The 23,050-nt window shown below is 28.6% G+C and overlaps 2 protein-coding genes across 4 annotated transcripts in view; one reads left to right on the top strand and one right to left on the bottom strand.

Moving 5' to 3' along the window:
- The window catches only part of LOC136071990 (putative leucine-rich repeat-containing protein DDB_G0290503), a 61,064-nt gene extending 45,406 nt beyond the window's left edge, over nt 1–15,658 (top strand). For both annotated transcript variants that reach the window (XM_065818992.1, XM_065818993.1), the window contains 2 exons: nt 1,358–1,464; nt 15,155–15,658. In XM_065818992.1, the coding sequence (XP_065675064.1) occupies nt 1,358–1,464; nt 15,155–15,242 (195 nt within the window). In that variant the 3' untranslated portion in view covers nt 15,243–15,658. The remainder of the gene's footprint in view (nt 1–1,357; nt 1,465–15,154) is intronic.
- A 7,299-nt stretch (nt 15,659–22,957) lies between these two features.
- The window catches only part of LOC136071989 (5'-nucleotidase-like), a 32,866-nt gene continuing 32,773 nt past the window's right edge, over nt 22,958–23,050 (bottom strand). For both annotated transcript variants that reach the window (XM_065818991.1, XM_065818990.1), the window contains exon 23: nt 22,958–22,994. In XM_065818991.1, coding sequence (XP_065675063.1) covers nt 22,972–22,994 — 23 coding nt within the window. In that variant the 3' untranslated portion in view covers nt 22,958–22,971. The remainder of the gene's footprint in view (nt 22,995–23,050) is intronic.

The following is a 23,050-nucleotide window of genomic DNA, read 5'->3' as shown; positions in this document are numbered from 1 at the left end:
CTAGTTGTGCAAGTTGAGAAGAAATTAACCTACTGTTGCCAAGTGATTTTCTCACTAGAGCCCTCCCATCTCTTACTGTTGTTTTTTTGGATGGCCTTGGTTAACTCTCTGAGACACGTGTGTCTCCTTCCACTTTTTCAAAACATTACTCACAGTGTTTCCGGCTACTTTGAAATCAACTGAAATTTTTCTCATACTAATGCCCTCTTTAAACTTGAAAACAATGTGCATTTTCTCATCATGAGATAGATTACAACCTTTTTTTTGTGCCATTTGATGTACAATAATTATTCCAATTTGTGTAAAATTAACTTTTCTTAAGTGTAATATAAGTAAAGCTTTTTTTTTATTAAAAGAGTCTTTGTTTTGTTAAAAGAGCTTTTTTTTTATTGAAAGAGTCTTTGAGATAAAAGATTATTTTAAAAATGTTAGAAATGACTAGAGCAATCTAAGCTACATAATAGAGCAACATTAGCAACATACTAGAGCAACATAAGCAATATACTAGAACAACATAAGCAACATAATAGAGCAACGTAAGTAACATAATATAGCAACGTAAGCAATAAATGATTTCACTTATTCAGATGCATCTTTTGATTTTGATGCTGGAAAAATTTATATGTTTATGTGTACATATGCACGCAAGTGCTAGAGAACCACAAGTTTGCTGGAATAGAAGAACAGAAGAAAGCAGAAATAAAGACATTCACTAAGACATTAGATTTATTAATTAAAAAAGAAAAATTTGAAATTTTATGTATTTGTTGGTTTTTTTGCACTTTGTCAGATCCAAGTTCTCCCCAAAAATATCAAGTGTGTGTTCTTTTTAGTTACTATAGTGAACAAACTACAAAGTAAATTCTTTCAAAGTTTTATTTTAATATGAACTGTTAGTATGGTTAGTTAGAAGGAAGCAACATTGTACAAGCATTTTCAGTAAGTTGTAAAAAAGTTGCAAACTTGAAAGATTTTAAAAGATGTTCAAACATGCTTTATATGATAAATTAAATTGATATAAACCATGTTCATCAATTCATAAGTTTAGCTCCACATTTCTTGCTTGCAAAGCAATTTGCAACTATACCATTAACATATCTTACAATAAAATAAGTTGTACATGCAGTTCAAGTTAGTAACATAGTATAAGTTTTTAAACTAAGTTTAATTGGATTTGCCCCATTTTATGGTAAGATGTTAAAAACAAAATAATTTTCTGTCATTCTTTCAGTGTCTTTATTTATTATATGTTAAAAACAAACAAAATACTTTTTTCATTCTTTCAGTTAATTTTATTTTATTCTTTCAAAACTTTCAGGCAATCAATAGTATTATTTTTTTTAAATTGTTTTTTTAGCTTTGTCAAGGTAAAGGCTTCATTTGTGAATACTGTCGCGTTAATGAAATCATTTATCCTTTTGACAACCATGTTACAGTGTGTTCTTGTAAAGGAACATTTCATCGGTAATTTCCTCTTTTTTAAAGGGTTTTTTTTAATGTTTTTTTTTTTTTAAATAGATGTTTTTGTATGTTATGGTTAGCAATGATTAACAAATGTTTGTTCTAAAATAAAATAATCCTTTTAAGCTATTATTAAAATATCAAATGGAATTTATTACCCTAAAAATTAAAAATAGGTTTTCTAATATATTTAAATGATATAATTGTATTATTATTTAATGATACAATTATATCATCTCCTCATAATTCAATCACAGATCTTATTTTATTATTAAAATTTAGTTAAACTATGATACTTCCAAGAAAAGAGAATTCTATATAGTCTTTATAGAGTCTGTAGACTCTTTTTTTGAAATTAATTATTAAAAATTAACAATTAATTTCAAAAACAGTTTTAAAAAATGTAATTTGTGGATGACCCCTAATTAGGGCTGTCCCGAAAAGATCTTAAAGAACTAATTTTGGGGATGGGGGGCAAAAAAAATTTGCTAACTAAAATCTTTAAAAAAAAAATGGCTTTACCCCTGGGACAGCCCTGTCTGTTACAGGCAAATCAAGAGTTTCAAGCTTTAAAAATGACTAAACAAAGTTATAAGATAAGAAATTAAGAGCTTCAAGCTTTAAAAATGTAAGCAAGTTTTCATGGTAAGATTAGATAAATCAAACAATAAATCTAACATAAAATAAACCTGGTATTAAAAGCTCAATTTGGGAATTATAAAAAATCATTTTATCCCAGGATTCATATGCTTAAAAATACCCTGAAGTACATAGAAGTATTCCAAAAAAATTTATGACTGAAAAATGTTTTGTAAACAAATTCTTTGTTTTAATTGAGCTTAAAATCAATTTTTCTTTTTTATAAATATTTATAATAAATATTTTATTTACCTGTGACTTTTTTTATAAATATTTGTTATAAATACTATAATGTAAATTATATGTTGCTAGGGTGTTATAGACAATAAGTTGCTAGTGTATTATATATCTTTTAATTATATTTAATGTTTTACATCAAATAAAATTAATAAAATATTTATTTACTATTTCCAGATGAATTATTCAATTGACATAAAATAAATTATTTAACAGCCTAAATTTGTACGATTTTTTTAAAAAAGCGCCGCAAAATAGATGTGCTAAAATTTTAATTTATCTTTGAATTATGCTTAACATTTTTCTGAATTAAAACCTATTGTTAGGCATATGAAAAGTTTGGCTGTGAGTTACTATGTTTATTTATGTACCTTTTTATAAAAGTTAGTAGTTTGTACTTTTGCAGATACACACTTTTGCCAGTGCTTTTAAATTTGTTTGGCAAACAAAGCAAGTTTTTGCATCAAGTTTGCATTTATGTCAGTGTCTCATTTCTCATATTAATTTACACATACACTGGTTATGGATAAAAAATTTTCTAATATTTTATTTCATATTCTATCTTTAATTAAAAAATATTTACGCTATTAGAATCAACAATATATAGTTTTAAAATTATTTTCACTTGATTTTTGGTCAAAGTTAGCAAGCTAAAAAAAAATATTTTTGACTCTCTTCAAAACTTCTATTTAAAAAATGGGCCAGAAATTAACATAACAATTATTTCAACATATTCAAATAAAGGAATCAAATTCCTAATCTTCATGTTGTTTTTTCTATTCAAATATTCATTTTATTTTATTTTAATGTTATGATCAGTGATCAAAAAAATGATATGATTATTTTTATTCTATAAATTTTATCTATATTTATATTATTATAATTATATAATTAAAAAAAAAAAATAAAGTTGAAGACAGTACACAGCAACAAGAAAGAAAATTAGTAGAGCCATATTTAAAACATAGCCAAAATAAATTTGAGTTTTTACACAAGCATACAGAAAGTAATCTCAATCTGTCAAAAAATTTGAATAAAAATTGTGATAGTGTATTTCCAAAAAATTAAGTATTAGAACATCTGCTCTGGTAGCTGGATCATCCTCTCAAATTGGAACAAGTTCGCTGACATCTGCTAGTTTTATATTATTGATATGGATATATAGCTGATATTGATATATAGTTATATATTGATATCAACTCAATATCATGGAATTGATATTGTGTATCAAGCAATATTTAGAGAAGCAAACAGTCTTCAAACCCAACTCAAAAAATGTTGCGTTGTTTTAGATCAAGTATTTAATTTTTTTAATTAAAGTTTAATTTTTTTTATTACAAATTAAGGCTTCATAGGCGTAAAAGAAAAATAATGATTAAAAATAGAATTAAATGGTAATAAAAATAATTTTTCATTGGTAAAATCCTGACAATGAAGAATCCTGAAAATGAAGTTGAAGCAGAAGAATGGCTTTATAATCATTATCCTGATTTTGTACCTGGGTTGATTTTGCTTAAATTAAAGGATTTTGTGATTTATTTCTAAACTTTAAAAATGCTCTGCTAGCTCAGGATCAATAGAAAGAATATTTTCTTTGTTTCGTTTTTTCTGGTCAAAAGTTAGAAATAAATTAGATAAAAAGTGAAATGGCTGAAAAGCTTGTACAAATATTTAGACAGTATCAAAAATATTGTTGCTTTTGTAAAAAAAAATGTCAAAAATGTTCTCACCAAAGTATATTTGTTCTAAAAAAATGAATATTTTAATCAGAATGGCTGGCTGTTTATTATTATGAAAGCTTGAACAAAGTCATTCAAGAATCTGAGACGGATTTAATAGTGAGATTTTGGTACAATCTTAGTAACAAAGTTAAAGTATGATATTGGGATTCTGTTTCTTTGACTCTGTAACAGACTTAAGAGAGTAAATTATGGTTTATGTGGTTAGGATTTTTTTTTTTAATTTAATTTTGGCTCACTCCCAACAAAGCTGCAAGCAATCACTATTAAGCTGGGAGTTATTTAAAAAAAAAAAAAAGAGTTATAGAGCAAGGAAACAGTTGACAGAAGACTTGAAAAGTTGTAGGTTGTATGAGTCAGGAAAACATGAAAATGGAATAGAGTTTCAAAGGGTTGAAGTGCGGGGAAAAAAAAGTTTTAGAGCACTTAGTGACAGATACAATAAACAAATGAAACTTTGAGTCAAACAAGAATGAGTTTTAGTTGATGGAACTAGTTATGATGGCTACTTTGAGCAGTGATCATGATAGAATTTGTAGAAAAGAGTAAGAGAATTAACTTTACAACGATGAGAAAGAGGCTTAAGCTTAGCACATAGAACAAGTTTAACTACATTTACAAAGCGTTTTTAGATCTTGTCTAGATGAGAAAGAGCATCATTAAAAATAATGTAAACAAGTACAACTATCAATGGATGGTCCTAATGTGAAGTGGAAGGTTCTTAGGAAAATGAAATTGGAAAGAGAAGTAGCTGGTTTGAGGAAACTTGTAAATATTGGCATCAAAGAAATATGGCCAAAATAATAAACATAATTAATTTCTGGCAGAACATCATCTTTTAAAAAACATCAAATTGCTATTTGGTTATATCTTAGAAAATATCAAACATCCGTATCTTAGAAAATATCAAACAGATGATCTAATGTTGTGTTTTCTGGGCAAGGACCTGAAAATATTCCATAGATTCCTAATGCAGTTGTTTGTTAAAACTGATATTCTCCTTAAATCCAATTTTGTTGTTGATTTATTAGAGCTTGATCTTACTGAAAAAGGTTTTTATCTAAAGATAAAAGATATTTTAGATTTTCAATTGAAGAATGAACTGCAGATGTAAAAAAGTTTTAGAAGGAAGCTGCAAATATGGTAATACATACATACATACATACATACATACATACATACATACATACATACATACATACATACATACATACATACATACATACATACATACATATATATATATATATATAGATATATATATATATATATATATATATATATATATATATTCATTCCAAATAAAAGAGGCTTTGGATGAGCTAAATGGTACTTAATAGTTAAGAGTTAATAATTAAGTTCGATTTCTGTTTTAAGCAAAGGAAAACATCACATCACACATACATCATCACATGGTAAGAATTGCAAATGTGATTGATCCAAGTTCCTATATACAACCAATCCAATCAATAGATTCAAATTCTGTATATGGCCGATCAAGTTACGAAGCAAGATGAAACAACTTTTGACTCATTAAAGAATATTAATGTGACTTTAGCAGAGAAAGTTTTGCCTCAATATTCAGATCTGTTGGTAGTGTTACCTCAAGATCCCAAAATAGTAAAATCTTTAAGTTGTGAGAGCACCATACTAGATGATTTCTTTTTTCATATATCCACTATCCTTATACTAAAGAGTTAAAATCTGTTCTAACATTGGTTTTATTTACAAGTCATGATCAAGCAAGGGTAGAGAGAGGACCTAATGTTAATGTTAGATTGTAGCCAAAGTTAATTTAAGAAAAAGATCAATAATTTAAAGATGAAAGTAGTCCATATGTAAAAAAACAACCTGATACCTTCAACAAAAAAGCTAATAAATAAGTTTATAAAGTTTGTGAAAGGTGCATGCCAAAGATATCAGCTAGACCTTGATTAAGAGAAAAAGAATGCTAAGAAAAATCAACGCAATCATTTTAACCAGAGAAATCAGTGATTTAAAAATAAATAAAATATTTTCACTAGATTCTTGATATTGTGTATATTAATATCATATAAGAAGCAGAAGAAAAAAATGATTTGGGTTAGTAATCAAAGAAATATGTATGCAAAAAAAAGATTTGGGGTTAGTATTTGAAGAAATATATATGTGAAAAAAAGATTTAGGGTTAGTTATCAAAGGAAACGATTTGAAAAAGAAGAGTGAAGAAAAATGTCTTGAAATTAAAAATTTAGAAAAAGCAGTTCAAATTTTTGAAGAGGAAAAGAAGAAATTAATGTTAATTTTTTTATATTGCTTTACTATGACTATTCTTTTTCTTTATAAAATAATTGATTTTCAAGATGAAGTTGTTTTTTTATTTTTTATTTATTTGACTTATTTTTTCATTATTTTTTATTTTTATTTTTTTAATTCACTTCCTTAAGGCGGAGGAGGCCACTACAGAGGAGGAGGCTTCTTAAAGGTGGTTTTAACCTTCTCTCAACTCTATAACTCCGAAACACGAACCTTGACAAACAAGGCTGCTGCGCGGAAAAACAAGTTGAGCGCGGTACTACCAGAGAGGTGGTGGGAATTATTATAGAATCACTATAGAAAAAAGATTTTAAAAAAGATTATTAAGTACTTTTGTATGTAAAACTTTAAGAAAACTCTAGTAGTTGTTAAATGTAATTAAAGAACATGTATGGTCAGTCAATTAAAAAACAAATCATGTAATTAAAGAACATGTATGATCAGTCATATATGCTCTTTTATTATATATGCGAGTGTCAATGCATGCCAATTTGAGTATTATTTTCTATATGCAAGTGTCAATGCATCTCAATGTGAGTTTATTTTCTTCTGGAAATTTATCATTATTTCTATATCAAGTTAACGAATCAGAGAAAAAATGATAGTTTTTTTGAAAAAAGTTAGGGGAGGGGGGGGGAATGATGTTTTTCAAGAAAAAAAGTTGGGAAAACTACTTCTATTTTTGAGTTGAGTCAGGGAAATCTTTCATTGAGAACCTGTATTAACCCTGAAATGATTAATGAATATTATTGAGTCATTTTTGATTAACAGCTTTATATAGAAAGAAACCGGAACTAACACACTAGATGTTCATTTAATTCACATAGGTATCTAATTTAAAAATTCACATGGGTAGGGGAGAGTATGCACCCATGATCCTTAAAATATGTCAGGCCAATTTTCTGAATATATGTTTTCATTTTGATATCTAAAGTTACAGTACATGATAGCAAACTTTATACCTTATAATTTAATAATCATTTTTTTACCAGAATATCTTAAGCAGATTTTAAATTATAAAAACTAAAAATGCTCAATTGGGATCAAGGGTGTACACCAGTATGCTCCCTTGATTCTACCTCTATGCACCCTTGATCCTATGCATGTATACTTGATCCGAGTTCAAATTTATACCATGAATGTATAAGAATTATTTTTAAGTCATCACAACTCCATAATAAAAAAATAATAAAGTTATTAATTTTACTACAAATTTATCTTTATTATTAGAAGAAAAAATCAATGAAAAAAATGTTATTTTTTACTGAGGTTCGATGTTTCCCCAGTTATTTAAGTATGAAATTTACTATTATTATTACTTCTTTACTATTTCCTAAAGTAGAACCACAAGACATCTCTTTAAAGTGTTGCGATACTAATGTATTTTCACTCTTACTGTTGTTTAAATTTTTTTTTCCATTACTTTTAAGATCAAGTTTTCTTTTTCTTGTCATGAAGATCTTATTTTGCATTTCATGTTTTTTCTTTTTTGACTGAGATTTTTTTTTCATTTCTTGAAGCTTATTTAGTTCATTTTGAACAGTAGTGTCTGTGAGTATTTGGGTGCGCTAATGCTTATGTCATTTAACAGACTTTCTTGATCCACCTTTCAGAAATGGCTAAATTTTTTCTAGAATCGCTTGATGAGAGATATTAATAGAAACACTAGATAGTTGACTTCCAGGGTCAGATATAGGCTAAATAGGCAATATGCTACAAGCTGAACCTGATGACAGACTTGATGTCAATGATTAATTAAAAGCTGGGGCATGAACAACAGCCGAAACTGGATCAATAACACCCGAAAATGAGTTAGCAGTAATAGGTTCATATGAAGCCAAAAACTCATTATCAGAAAATATGTTAGGATTAAAGGGTTCGATTCCTGCCACAACAAATCCTGCAAAAATGTTAAATAGAGTAAAAGCTTATGCATAAGCTTTCCTTACAATTGCAGCTATATCATATATGCTCATCGGTCTTGGATTAGATAGAACCCAGTCATCACAGGTTGCATTGTAATAGCGTTTCAGTGGCGTAAAAACTGACCGATCTAATGGCTGCAGCTTGTGACTACAATGTGGTGGAAAGGACAGCATAGTTATGCTATTTTTTTAGCTAAATCTAAACACACAATTGAAACATGGCTCTCATGATTGTCAAGAAGTAAAAGCACTGGATTAGCTTGTGAACATTTCAAACTTTGAATAAAATGTTTCATCCACTCTAAAAACATTGCAATATTCATCCAACCAAATGGATTTGCAACCCCAACACATCCAGGTAGACCACCATTTATCATACTTCCTTTGAAATAAACTCTTGCAAAAATAAAAAACGGAGGGATTGAGTTTCCTATTGCATTAATTGCACAACAAACTGTTACCAATGCCCCTCTTTCTGTTGAAGTTATCCTTCCAACTTGTTTATCTCCTTTTTCAGCAATTACTTTAACTGGTTTTTGAACAGTTGTGAGACCTGTCTCATCAACATTATATATGTTTTTGTTGCTGAAACGAACATCTTTTAAAATGCAATCTAAAAGATGTTTGTTTCAGCCAATCGTTATACAGTTAAAGAATTTTTCACCAATATTGTTGAAAGCAGTTGCTTGTGCCATACTAGTAGCTTCTGGATTTCTTAAAGATAACTCATTTCTACGTAACATAAAACCATTGTCACTGTTTCCCAGCAGTTTGTAAATATTTCCATGACTTAGGAATGCGCTCAGAAAGAGTCATTGCAAGTTCATAGGCAAGTTTTCGTATTGTTTTGGTTGGCAATCCATAGTGAAGTTTTAAAGCCCTTAAAAGATAGTCTGATAAAGATATTTTTTCTTAGTTGGTAAAGTTTTGCATGGCAATGAAGTTAGGTTTGCAGACTGTATTTGGATTTAATTGACATTTCCTTACACATCTCTTAAGTGTCATTAAATTTATTCCCCTCTCTTTAGATACATGATAAACTGTACCACCACTAAGAACTGCATTGACAGCTGCTCGCATTTCATTTTCATTAACTTTACCCTTAGGTCTATCGGTTTTTCTTTTTTTATGATACTCCATGAATAACTGTAAAAAAATGAAACATCTTTATATAATTTTACTATATTATTAATTTTTGGATGAATTATGAAAAGATCTTCATTTATAAGGATCTTTATTAACACACACAGATATATATATATATATATATATATATATATATATATATATATATATATATATATATATATATATATATATATATATATATATATATATATATATATATATATATACAGTGCTGGCAAAAAGTTTTGCAACAAAGCACAATTTTACACAAATCAATGTTTCCACGCCAGTAGGCTCAGTGTATTTTATATTTTTATCTTTATCTTATATTTTTATCTTTAGGTATAAATATATTTATAAAGACAATTTTGTAGCTTAAACAGTTAATTCAGTGAAAATCATGGCTAAGATTCGGCAGCTTAGTAAAGAAGAAAAAGCATGCATTCAACGCCTTGCTAAAAGCGGTATGTCTCATGCAGACATTGCAACAATTTACATGGTTGAACGCACTACAATTTGGCGTGTTTAAAAGCAGGTTATCCCCCTGTCTCTTAAAAAGAGGTCTGGACGTCCTTGAGTCACTTCACAGCGTACTGACCTCAGGATGGTAACAATGGTCAAGATGAATCCTTCAATAACCTCTGGTGACCTACAGAACAGCATACCAACACTTTCTAATGTCTCAAAGCACACAATCCGTCACAGACTTTCTGCGGAATTAAACTTACCTGCACGAAGGCCATTTAAGAAGCCATTAGTAACTGAAAAGATGAGAAAAAAGCGCATTGAGTTCTGCAAGAAGCATCAAGATTGGACAGAAGAGCAGTGGACACAGGTGATGTTCAGTGATGAGTCCATGTTTCGTCAGTTCTCTGATGTTAAGCATTTTGTTCGTCAACCTACTAGTTCTAATCCTACCAATCCTAAATACACATGCAAAACTGTGAAGCATTCACCTTCTGTAATGGTGTGGGGTTGTTTTTCTGCTCATGGCTTCGGAGATTTATACTTTTTACCCAAAGGAGAAACTATGAATGCAAAAAGTACCTCAACGTTTTGGATGAATCTCTAATCAATTTCATGATTATTCATCAGTGCACAATTTTTCAACATGATTCAGCACCATGCCACACTGCGAAGTCTGTGAAGCAGTGGCTTGGATCAAAAAACATACAGTTGCTTGATTGGCCTGGAAATTCTCAACCCAATTGAAAATCTTTGGATATTAATCAAGAAGCGTGTATCTGCTAAGAACTGCAGTTTATTAGATGGTTTAAAAAATGCTATTCGTCATGTATGGTGTACAGAAATTACATCAGGACTATGTGAAAATCTTGCCAAATCCATGCCCAAACGAATTAGTGCTGTGTTAAAAAACGAAGGATATCCTACCAAATATTAATAGTACCTCTGTTTAAAATGATTATACAATGTAATAAAAATAATTGAACTTGTTTTTGGTGAAAATATAATCTTTTTGGAAGTATTATTGTTTTTGGAAGTAATTATGAAAAGTATTTATGATGTTGTAAGACATTTTGCATTTGTGTACACATTGCAAACATTGATTTGTGTAAAATTGTGCCTTGTTGCAAGACTTTTTGCCAGCTCTATATATATATATATATATATATATATATATATATATATATATATATATATATATATATATATATATATATATATATATATATATATGTATATATTAGGGGTAGTCAAATTGTGGAAATTTTCAAATCTAAAATACCATACACTCCAGATTTGGGGCAAATGTTAAAAAAACAACTTGTGAAAAGTTTGAGCTCAACAGGATCACTCTATCCTTACCCCCCCCCCCCTAAGCACTTTTTTTAGAAACAAAAATTTTCTGGTTTGTTTATATTTACCTATATATTTGAGTAAAAATACATGTTATCGTTTTTTTCTTTTGTCTTTTGCAAAATTTGAAATTTTTTTTTTTCCAGGTTGTTTTACCTATATATTTGAATAAAAATACATGCTATCATATTTTTTTTTTTTATTATTTTTATTTTTGTCTTTTGAATTGAAAAAATTACAATATTGATGATAGTTTCATGTTAATGTATTAAATTTCAAGAGCAAATAATTTCAGTTGTGTTCATATTCATTTTCATCACTTTTCTTCCTTTTATCAAGAGAAGATAAGCTTTCAATAAATTTTCTTTTAGAAAGTTTGTTTGAATGTCTTCCAGGTGTTTTGAAAGCACACCAAACTTTTTCAACAGTTAGCAATGTATTTTGTTTATTTTCCTCCTTGTTGTATCAGTGAATAAGTTACTGAATCATTCCAACAGATCTTTCTGAATGATCATTTACTATAATTAAAGATTTGGCATAATTCTGAAAGTTTTTAAAAACAGATTGAGTAGACTAATACTCAGGGGAAGCGAAAGCCAATCTTTTATCCTTTGTTCCTCTAATCCAATTCTATCAAACATAAGATTCATCAACCAACAGAGCAAGAGAGAAGGATTTTCAATAATTTTGTTTCCCATTTTTGTTTTATCTCATATCTATTTTTGATTTGTTTTTAGTATTGTACCAAGTTGAAATCTGCACTTTAGAAGTTAGAATTACCTTTGCAAGGTTTGCTTTCTCCTCAAATGACAAATCATCATCCAACAGAGCAAGAGGAATCATTGTTGAATCTAAATACCTACTATATTTGTATAGAGAGTTTAAACTGCATTGACAGCATCTGTTTTGGCACAAAGTTTTCAGTACTGTTGCATTTGGTGTATTGCTTTTATATCAAGAAAGGGAGCTCATTATTAGCTCATTAATAGCATCATTAGCCTGTAAATACCATTTGGCATAAAAGCAAACTGTAAATTCGCTTATTAGCCTGGTTTCTGTCTTGAACTTATTGTTCTGATTTACGAACTCAATTTGGCTGGATAGAAGCTGTACCTTTAGGTAGTAAAGTGCTTTGGATAGGAACCTAGCATGATGAACTGTTCCAGGCTTTCTTAGTGTTACTGAAGATGGTGAAAGGTAACTCACAACAAGTTCTGCAAGCTTCTTTCTATCTTCTCTGATAAAATCTTTATTTTATTTTCACTTTGTAATGTATTTTTGACAAAAGTTCAAAAACTCTTGTGCATCTTTCTCAAGAAAGGTCCCCCTCCCCCCTTACCTTACTGCTTTCCAATCAAACTTTATTAGTTCTGTTTGATTCTAATTAAAATGAGGACATTCAAAAACAGTTTTTAATTTTTTAAACATGGGTTTATTTGGTTCTGTGGAATGTTCATCTGAAACTGAATTACAAAAACGAACCTTTCTTAATTCACATACATGATGTCTGCATGCTATAAGTAAAAGATATTTGCCTATATTGTTGGATATTCTTAATAAAGAACTTTTCTTTAACCCAGTGTTACTTGCAGTAGTATCAAAATATATTCCTCCTACTTTGGCTTGTAATCCTTAAGAAGGTCTATTACACCATTGCACTGATCTTCACCAGAGGATAATGCTAAAGGAGGTACTCCAAGTAGGTGTGTCTCACCTTCAATATTTACAAGTACAGCCAGTCTATCAGTTTTAATTGTTTTTTCTTTGTTTAGTTTTAATTAATGTTTTGCTATCAAAATGCACTATGCATGGGTATGGGGATTCATTCATTGCTTGTTGAACATCTTCTTTTGATATTGTTCGTATATTATGATTGGCATATTTCATTTTCTTAGCTGCTGTAGATGGGCTACATTTGAAATCTGTCAGATCAGCTCCTGATTGAGTTAGAATTGTAACTTTATGCAAAACACTTGGAGAAATATCACTTATTGTAGCCGCAAGAGCAACATTACCAGCGAAAACATCAATGAGAATTTCAGCAGTGACTTTTTGTTAAAAAGGTTTTTTTTCAAACCTTTTTCCAGGATTAAAATCAGAATCACGCGAGGAGTCCTCACTAGTATCTGTATCAATCTCAACATTTTCTTTATATTGTTGTTTCACACACTGTTTTCTTATTCTGCTACTCACTGTTGCCTAAAAATGTCAAAAGAATTTAATAATTAATAATTTAATATAGTTATATGAAAAATTGAATAAGGGAGTGAACATTGTTATTGTTGTTTAACTGTTTTCATTTTAAATCTTTTTAAGTGGCTTGCAAATTGAAAGTAAGTTGCATAGAAAGCCTTGTAAACTTTTTTTTTTTTTTTGGTTTTAAAGAAGTGCATACTTTTTTTCTGCACTTTTTATCTTTTGTTCCAAGCATAAATCTTCTTTCCCCTTCTTGGTCCTCCAGAAACTCCAAATCCTCAAGCTTGTCTGAATCAGATCTTTTTTTGAATGCCAGCTAAAAATGTTTTGTTCAGGTAAACTTTAAATTCTTGCTGTGCCAAATCTGCAGCGAAATCGAATGCTTCTTAAGTTTTGAATATAAATTGTCCAGATTTGAAAGACTTTTCACTAGGCTTTGATTGTTTAGTATAGAAAATCCAGCTTTAATCCATGGCTCTTTTGCCTTAGCCAAAATACATTCGCACTTACTATCTATTGCACATCTTTGATTTTTTTTTTTAAGAAGGATAAACAAGAATAGTGGCTTTTCTTGATGTTCTTCGCAAAAATGATTATTTGTAAGCTAAGTGCTGCAGTATCTCCACCCCTGTTGGAAGCAAAAAATATTAAAGATGTTTCCTTGTCAAGATTAACTTTTTAGAAATAAATTTAATAGTGGTCTATTCTCTAACCAAAACACAATTACTTTTGAAGATACAGTATTTATAATACGCTGGCTATCAACCCTCTTTAATAAGTTATGCAAATATGGAGATAACACTATAGGATCAAAGGTGCTTACAGATCAAGGGGCAAGTTCTCCCCTACTTAATAAAAGAGTTTAAAGTATATATATGAATGATCGGTTTTACTAGAAAAAATTTAATATTACTACTTTACCATATTTTTTTTGTTTCATTTTTGCCTATAAAACGAAAGAAAAAAACGTAATCGGTATTAAAATTTAATTTTCTACAAAGTAAAGACCAGACCTTATTCTAAATTTAAACCTACATGAAACAGATTTAAACATGTAGAAGAGTTTACTTACCATCGAGAGTGACTCTGTAGTTATTTTTAATGGAAGTAAAGTTTAATTTAGTTTTAACTTGTCGGATTTTATACCATATATACGACAATATTGTAAATATTATTATATGTTTTTATTATTTTAAGTTTTGTTTAAATTATTTGAAATTTAATTTATACATATTTTTTGTAATGGACATCTAAAATGTTTAAATAGGCATAGACCCCTCAATTTTGCCCTTTTACCCATTTGTGACCCTTTTTTTTCGATTTTTTCAACACTCTCTTCTATTTTTATAGCACAAATAGTTTGAATAAAAAAAGTTTCATTTGAATGACACAACATAAAACCTGGAGGTCTCTTTGGCCACCAGTGTTCTCTTTCTTTTGGTGTTTTTATTTTTTTTAATAATCTTATCCGTTCAGGTTTTATTTAAATTTTTCGATCAATGATCGAAAAAATAGTGAGTTTGACTCGCTTTTACTCTATTTTAAGAAACTTATTGCTTAATAAGGTTTTTCAATAAAAAAAAGTTAACATTTTTTGCTGCAATTATACTCCTTGTAAAAAAATATATATATATACATATATATACTTTCGGTAGTTTTCATATTTAAATAACTAATTTTTTAATATATCTTTTTTACGTGTAATTATTAATTTAGGTTATGCTACTCAAAGAACACTTGCCCAAGGTGTGCTCGAATTGTAAAGAAAAAACAAGCTTCGAATCATTCTAGCACAGTAACGTAGAATTTGTTTTAACAATCGTCTCAGTATTTTTATGTTACCTGAAACAAAACAATTTTAATTTTTTTATACACGAATTCTTACATCAAAAGTCTACTGTTTACATCGGCGTTGCTCGGGCTCTCAGCGTGCCTATCGAGCTCATATCACATCACTCTTGCAAAAAAAAACTAACCTAAAGTAGCATTTAGAGTAGTCATTAAAAAGTATTAAAGAAAACATTGTTAACCAGTTCGTGGCAACGAGATTCCAAGTTACGCCATTGTTACTATATTAATTTATTTTTTTATTTTTGACATTAAATGACACAGTTTCAAGTAAAATATTGTATCTATAACAGAATTTTTTTAATTATTTTTATGTATGTAATAAATTATTTTGAAAATTTTTTTGTAAATAAAATATTTTCAGAGTTTAAACTTAAAGTTAAAATTTTTTTTATTTCAAAACTACGATGGTTTATTTCTAAATGACAAAACAGTTTTTTTATTTCAAAACTACGATGATTATATTTCTAAATGACAAAACAGTTTGGAATTCGTGACGTTCTACATAAAAATTTAGACATGTGTGACGCCCCACAACAAAACCGGGTTTAATGCTCCAAAAAAATTAATTCAAGTTATTTCTAAAATTTTTATAATAGTTTAAACATTTATAATCTTTTATAATATATTATATAATATATTTTATAATATATTATAACTGTTATAGTATTCAAAATAATTTATTTGTATTATAATTAAAATAGATAAATTAATGTTAAAAATATTGTATTATTTATAATCTGTTTTACATTATTTTCAATTAGGGATTTACTTCCGTTCTGTAGGGATGGAATTCCGTTCTTGTACATCTCTAATTTGTGACTTTTAGGTCATTCCGGTTCCGGCCGGAATTACAATATTTTAGGCCGGAATGCCGTAATTTATTTTTCTATTTTTTTTAAGACATGTGACACTAACTGTGTACAAAAATCGTTGTCCTACAGGGCAATGAAGAACTATAGGTAAACCTAGGTAAAAAACACAAAATTCTGAAGGTGGTACCCCAAGAAATGATTAAAAAATTCATTGGAATTATAGTAAAACTTTTTTAATCATAAATATATAGTAAAAAAATTTTTAAACATAAATATGTCATTAAAATTTAAAAATACATATTTTCTTATTTTAAGTTTTTTTGGCCTAGATCAACCAATTAAAAACTACAAATAAACAAATTTTTGTGAAATGATTACTCAAAATTTACCAGCCATTTTAACATGAAATTTGTAATATATTATAAACATAATACCAGAATTCATTTGAGGGAAAATAAATGAAAATAAAATAATATTTTAGAAATAGTGCATAAAAAGCTAACAAACTGTAACAAATTAGGCGAGTCAAACAGATTAATATGAAAAATTTCAAAAGCTAAAATGCGTTAAACAAAAATCTTCTCACAAATGAATTTAATTACTATAAAGAACAAAATGTCAAAATTTCAGCTCTTTTACAATATTATTTATAAAGTAATCGTTTAAACAAGAAAGCCTTAACTTTATTACTCATTTATTTACACCAATATAAATTACGCCAACATAGTTTGGGGGAAAAAAGTAAGTTCGTCAAAAGCATGAATTCCGATTGATTAATTTTGCGGATCGTTTAACTCATTCCAAACCATTATTTATGGAGATGAAAATACTTAATACTTACGAGCTCAATGTTTATAACATTTTATGCTTTATTTACATGTGGAAAAAATATTTAACTTTACCTATTTTTAAAGACTTTTTTTTTCTAAACTCATTCAATATTTACTTAAAAATTTTGTATATGAACCAATTTGCAGAAATAAATTTAACAAATTTTGCATAACATTTCGAGCACTGTATCTTTGAAATAAAATTATTTTTACCTTTGATATACCCAATATTTTTCCGATATTTAAAAGTAAACTTAAAAATTTTATTCTATATATTTATAATATATTTAAATAAATTTATCTGTTAATAAACTTTTTAAATTTTTACCATGTATTTGTGTTTTTAAAAGACTGTTGTATTTTCTCTTTCCTATTATAAAGAGATATCTTACTGTATTTACTTTGTATATATATATTTATATATGGTATTTATATATTCGCGCTTTTATAAGATCTGACGATAAGATCCAACTTTTTTAAATATTTGTAACAGTGGTTTGATTTATATTTTCAATTGATGTAAAAAATTATATGTATTGATGTAAAAAATTTGTAAAAGGTTCTGATGGTAAGATCATTATGATCTTCTTTCAGAAGCCTTGTTTGTTTGTTTTTGTAAACAACGACAAAAATGTAAACAAAGCAAAAAATAATCCAAGTTTATTTAATTTTTTGTTTTTAATTGACTTTTGTTTCTTAGGGTACTACCTTAACAAACACAATGTAATTTTATTTGCAGTAGTCAATTATGTAAGGATTTAAAGAAGTTTAGGAATATTGTGGTGCAAAAAGAGTTGCTATCCAGTGTTGGACAACAAACTAGCTCTTTTTTCATCAAAAATATTACTTATATATTATTATATTATATATATTATTAATTTTTAATATAAATATTAAAAATATTTACTATAAATATTATGCAACTTTCAATAATATCAACGTACTATAGATATGTGTATATATATATATATACACCATGTAACAACATTTTTGTTTATGTTAATTTTTTAATGTTTCTTACATAATTTTTGTATGCTGATTTCAGTGGTACCATTGGTTTTTCTCTATCATCAAGATTTCCTGAGAAAAAGCATAAAGTATATTTCGGAGTTTTCGTATATGTGTAATGCAATTAAAACATTATATATATATGCTGATTTTAACTATATTCGTGTGTTTATTTTCAGTTTAACTAATTACAACTGTTACATGAAGTGGTGAATATGTCTAGTAGATCCTGCAAGCTTTGTCCTGACTCATTCTGTTATGTTTGTGGTTACTATATTAGTCCAACACAAGCTAAACATAAGATTGTCAGTGGTACAAAATTCTTTACTGCATATCATGCTTATTTTGGCATGGCTATGGGAGATCAGGACAAATCGTGGGCACCACACTACAGTTGTGGTAGCTGCAGATCAACTCTGGAAGGATGGCTGCGTGGAATCCGAAAGTCAATGCCCTTTGCGATTCCGAGAATATGGAGAGAACCGACGAACCATCATGATGACTGCTTTTTCTGCATTGTTGACATTTCAAAGTATAAAAAACCGAAAGATAGGCTGACTCTAGTTTATCCAAGTACACCATCTTCTATTGGACCAGTTCCACACAGTGATGAATTGCCTGTTCCTACTCCACCTCAATCCGAAGAAGCAGCTGCATATCATTCTGAAGTAGACTCACCGGATGAACTCAATGATGACTGTGATTTCAGGGAACCGAATGATTCACCTCATTTCCCTATCCAACAAGAACTTGATGACTTAGTACGAGATTTAGGTCTCACTAAATCAAATGCAGAACTTCTGACATCACGTTTGAAAGAATGGAATTTATTAGATCCAAGCTGCAGAACCTCGAAATACCGAAAAAGACATGAAACATTCGCATACTTTTATGTAGTATCAGAATCACTGTGCTATTGTCATGACGTTCGTGGTCTTTTCAATGACATTGGCATTGTTCACAATCCTGAAGAGTGGAGATTATTCATTGACAGCTCAACAAGAAGTCTAAAGGCAGTTTTGCTCCATAACGGAAACCGATTTCCTTCGATTCCAGTAGCTCATTCCGTTCATCTAAAGGAAGACTATAAGAACGTGAAGTTGTTGCTTGAGAAAATCAACTACGACAGTTACAAGTGGGATGTATGTGGAGACTTTAAGATGCTAGCATTTCTTCTCGGTCTGCAAGGAGGATACACAAAGTACTCGTGTTTTCTTTGTTTATGGGATAGCAGGGCTGCAAACCAGCACTTCACAAGACGTGAGTGGCCAGTGAGAGAACATTTACAGCCTGGTTTGCACAATGTTATTAATCAATCTCTGATACCTGTTGAAAAGATCTTACTACCACCCCTTCACATTAAACTTGGTCTTATCAAACAATTTGTCAAAGCATTAAACCCAGATAGTGCAGCATTCCAGCATATTCGGCAGATGTTTCCAAAGGTGTCAGATGCAAAAATTTCAGCAGGTATATTCGTTGGTCCACAGATTAAAGTTATGTTGGCATGTAAGGAGCTTGAGGACAAAATGTCTGCTGTTGAAAAAGAAGCATGGACTGCATTTAGACATGTTGTTCATAGCTTTTTAGGCAACAATAAGAGTGATAACTACAAAGAGATAGTGGAAAACTTAATTGTACGGTACGCAGATATGAAATGCAGAATGTCAATAAAGCTGCATTACCTGCATTCACACTTGGAATTTTTCAGACCAAATTTGGGTGATGTGAGTGAAGAGCACGGGGAACGTTTCCATCAGGATATTCTTGCAATGGAGAAAAGATACCAGGGCAGGTGGGATGCAGCTATGATGGGTGACTACATCTGGTGTTTGATACGCGATGACGAGAAACTTCATAAAAGAAAACCTCGTTCTACTGTTCACTTTTAGTGTTTTTTGAGATTGTGAGAGACTGTTACAATACAATATAATGTAACATTATGTAATATATGTAAGAAACATGATGTAACATGAAGTTTTGTAACATAACATAACACTTTTGAATTAGTAAATGTTTTATATTGACTAAAGTAGAATCTAATGCAAAACGATTTATATTAATTATATGTTTAATTGATTTTTTTTTTTTTTTTACGACCAAACGATTGATGCAATAAAAAATCCAATGTCATATTCAGACTCAGCATACTCAAATTAATTAAGAAACATCAAAAAACTTTGATAAACAGAAATTTTTTTTTTTTTTGTTACATTGTGTATATATATATATATATATATATATATATATATATATATATATATATATATATATATATATATATATATATATATATGTATATATATGTGTATATATATATATATATATATATATATATATATATATATATATATATATATATATATATATATATGTTTATATATATATCGGTTCTTTTTATTACATTTTAAATAAGCATTTCATTACAATATTTAAAGTACAAATATATAATAATAAAAAATATATATATAACGAACGTTATTAAATATTAAAAGAACGCGGAGACTCGTAGAAGACCAACGGTCTTGTCGTCGAGTACCGCTAAGAAATGTTTGTCTTTAAATTTATAAGATATTTAAAAGATAAAAAATAAGTTAACGGAGTAAGAAACTTAAAATATTCCGTAACAAATACAAGATACATTGTTACATATTACAGTTCTTAATGATATATATATAATTTTTATAAACTCAATATAATTATAAGATCAATAAAAAATATCAAAAGTGTATTGATAAATCTTCGATCGTAAAAATGAGTTCTTTGAGCTTTCGTTTAAAAGAAAAGTAGTTATTTCGATGAATAAAATCCTCAGTAAAATTTTTTAAAACTATGGGATTGGTGACTAAGTAATTGCGGATTTCACTCATAGATGGCTTAAGTTGAATTTTTAGCTTTGCTGACGTAATCGAAATGTAAAACACATTTTGTTATTTGATAATTGGTACAACTGTCAATCAGTAAAAAATTTTTTTTGATCGGTTGTGTAGTTTTTGTTTGGCGTCTGTTGAAAAATGGAAAATCAAAACGAACATTTTCGTCATATTTTACTTTTTTATTTCCGGAAAAGAAAAAACGCATCGCAAGTTCACAAAAAGTTATGTGCTGTTAATAGTCACGAAGCTTTAAAAGAACGGCAGTGTCAAGATTGGTTTGCCAAATTTCGTTCTGGTGATTTTTCAATCAAAAAATGAAAAACATTGTGGTCCAGTTGAAGTTGATGACGACCAAATCAAAGCAATAATCGATTCGGATCATCACAGTACAACACGTGAGATTGCAAAGAAGCTTCATGTGCCACATACATGCATTAAAATTTGCTTAAAACAACTTTGCTATGTACGAAAACTTGATATATGGGTTCCTCATGAACTGAAAGAAAATCATTTTACATAACGCATTAACATCTGCGATTTGTTAAAAAAACGTAGTGAAAATGATCCATTTTTAAAACGATTGATAACTGGCGATGAAAAATGGGTTGCTTACAACAATGTCAATCGGAAAAGATTGTAGACCGAGCCAGCTCAAACAACATAATAAGCTGATATTCATCAAAAGAAAGTTATGTTACCAGTTTGATGGGATTACAAAGGAATTGTCTACTTTGAACATTTACCACCCAACCGAACGATCAATTCAGATGTCTACATTGAACAACTAACAAAATTGAACAATGCAGTTAAAGAAAAGCGGCCCAAATTGACAAATCAAAAAGGTGTTGTATTCCATCATGATGAAGCAAGGCTACACACATCTTTGGTCACTCGGCAAAAATAATTAGAGTTTGGTTGGGATGTTTTGCCACATCCACCATATAGTACTGACCTTGTACCATCTGATTACTTTTTATTTCGATTTTTGCAAAACTCCTTGAATGGTAAAAATTTCAATAATGATGATGATGTCAAATCGTACCTGGTTCAGTTTTAAATCGTACCTGGTTCAGTTTTTTGCTGATAATAACCAGAAGTTTTATGAACGTGGAATTATGATGTTGCCTGAAAGATTGCAAATGGTCATTGCTCAAGATGGGCAATACATTACAGAATAAAGTTATTTCGTTATACAAATTATGGAAAGAAATCGGGGATGAATTGCTTTTGCATTTAAATATAAAATAAAGAAGATTAAAAATATTAAGCTCATAAATATTAAAAACTTTAATTTCAAAAAATAGAGGCTTGGCATGAGTATATTGCTTCTGCTGACAATAAAGAGGTTTAAATGTGTTTTTATTTGTACTACCCCAAGCAATGTTTGCATAGTTTATGTGAATGGGTGATATAATTGCACTAAAGTATTTATTTAAAACATTTCTTGCTTTGTACAATATTCCTATAATTTTTAAAATTTTACTTGATAAGTTTTTTATGTGATTTTTCTATGTAAGATTTTCATCTATACAAACACCTAGAAAGTTGGTTACTGTTACTTGCTTAATTTGTATATTGTCAATAACAATTATATTTGCTGATGATACTAATTTATTTGTCACACGAAAGCATTCCTACTCTAAGTTATTTAATTCTGTAGCATCGTCGCTGTAAATTAATCACTCGCAAAGAACTGCAATTTAATTTATTTTGTGGTATTGCTTCTGTAATTTAATTTCTTATCTGGTATTGCTGTTTTAATTAAATCTTGCGTGGTATTATTGTATTTTGTAATTGTCGACTTGCAAGATATCGATTAACAAGTGCTTAATAAATGCGTCTCGCAATATATTTAACGCGTAAAGAATTTAAAATGCCACACATTACGCGACAAATAGTCTTGAATTATTCTTATGAAAAAACTACTAACTTTATTACAAAGTTCAAGTTCCCAAATATATATTAAAATGTAATTATATATATATATATATATATATATATATATATATATATATATATATATATATATATATATATATATATATATATATATATATATATATATATATATATATATTTATATATAATTTTTTTTTAAATTAAATTATTTAATATTATTTAAAAATAATATAATAAGTAAGCTTTTGTTCTTTTTTTCATATCTTCGGCTTTTCTCCGTCTAAAATTGTAAACAGTAGTTAGTACTAATTTAATAAAAATATATAAAAATAATAA

Source organism: Hydra vulgaris, chromosome 15 (genome assembly GCF_038396675.1).
Source record: "Hydra vulgaris chromosome 15, alternate assembly HydraT2T_AEP".
NCBI classification, from domain to species: domain Eukaryota; kingdom Metazoa; phylum Cnidaria; class Hydrozoa; order Anthoathecata; family Hydridae; genus Hydra; species Hydra vulgaris.
The sequence above is the reverse complement of the archived record's forward strand: the minus strand, read 5'-3'. Positions and strand labels throughout refer to the sequence as shown.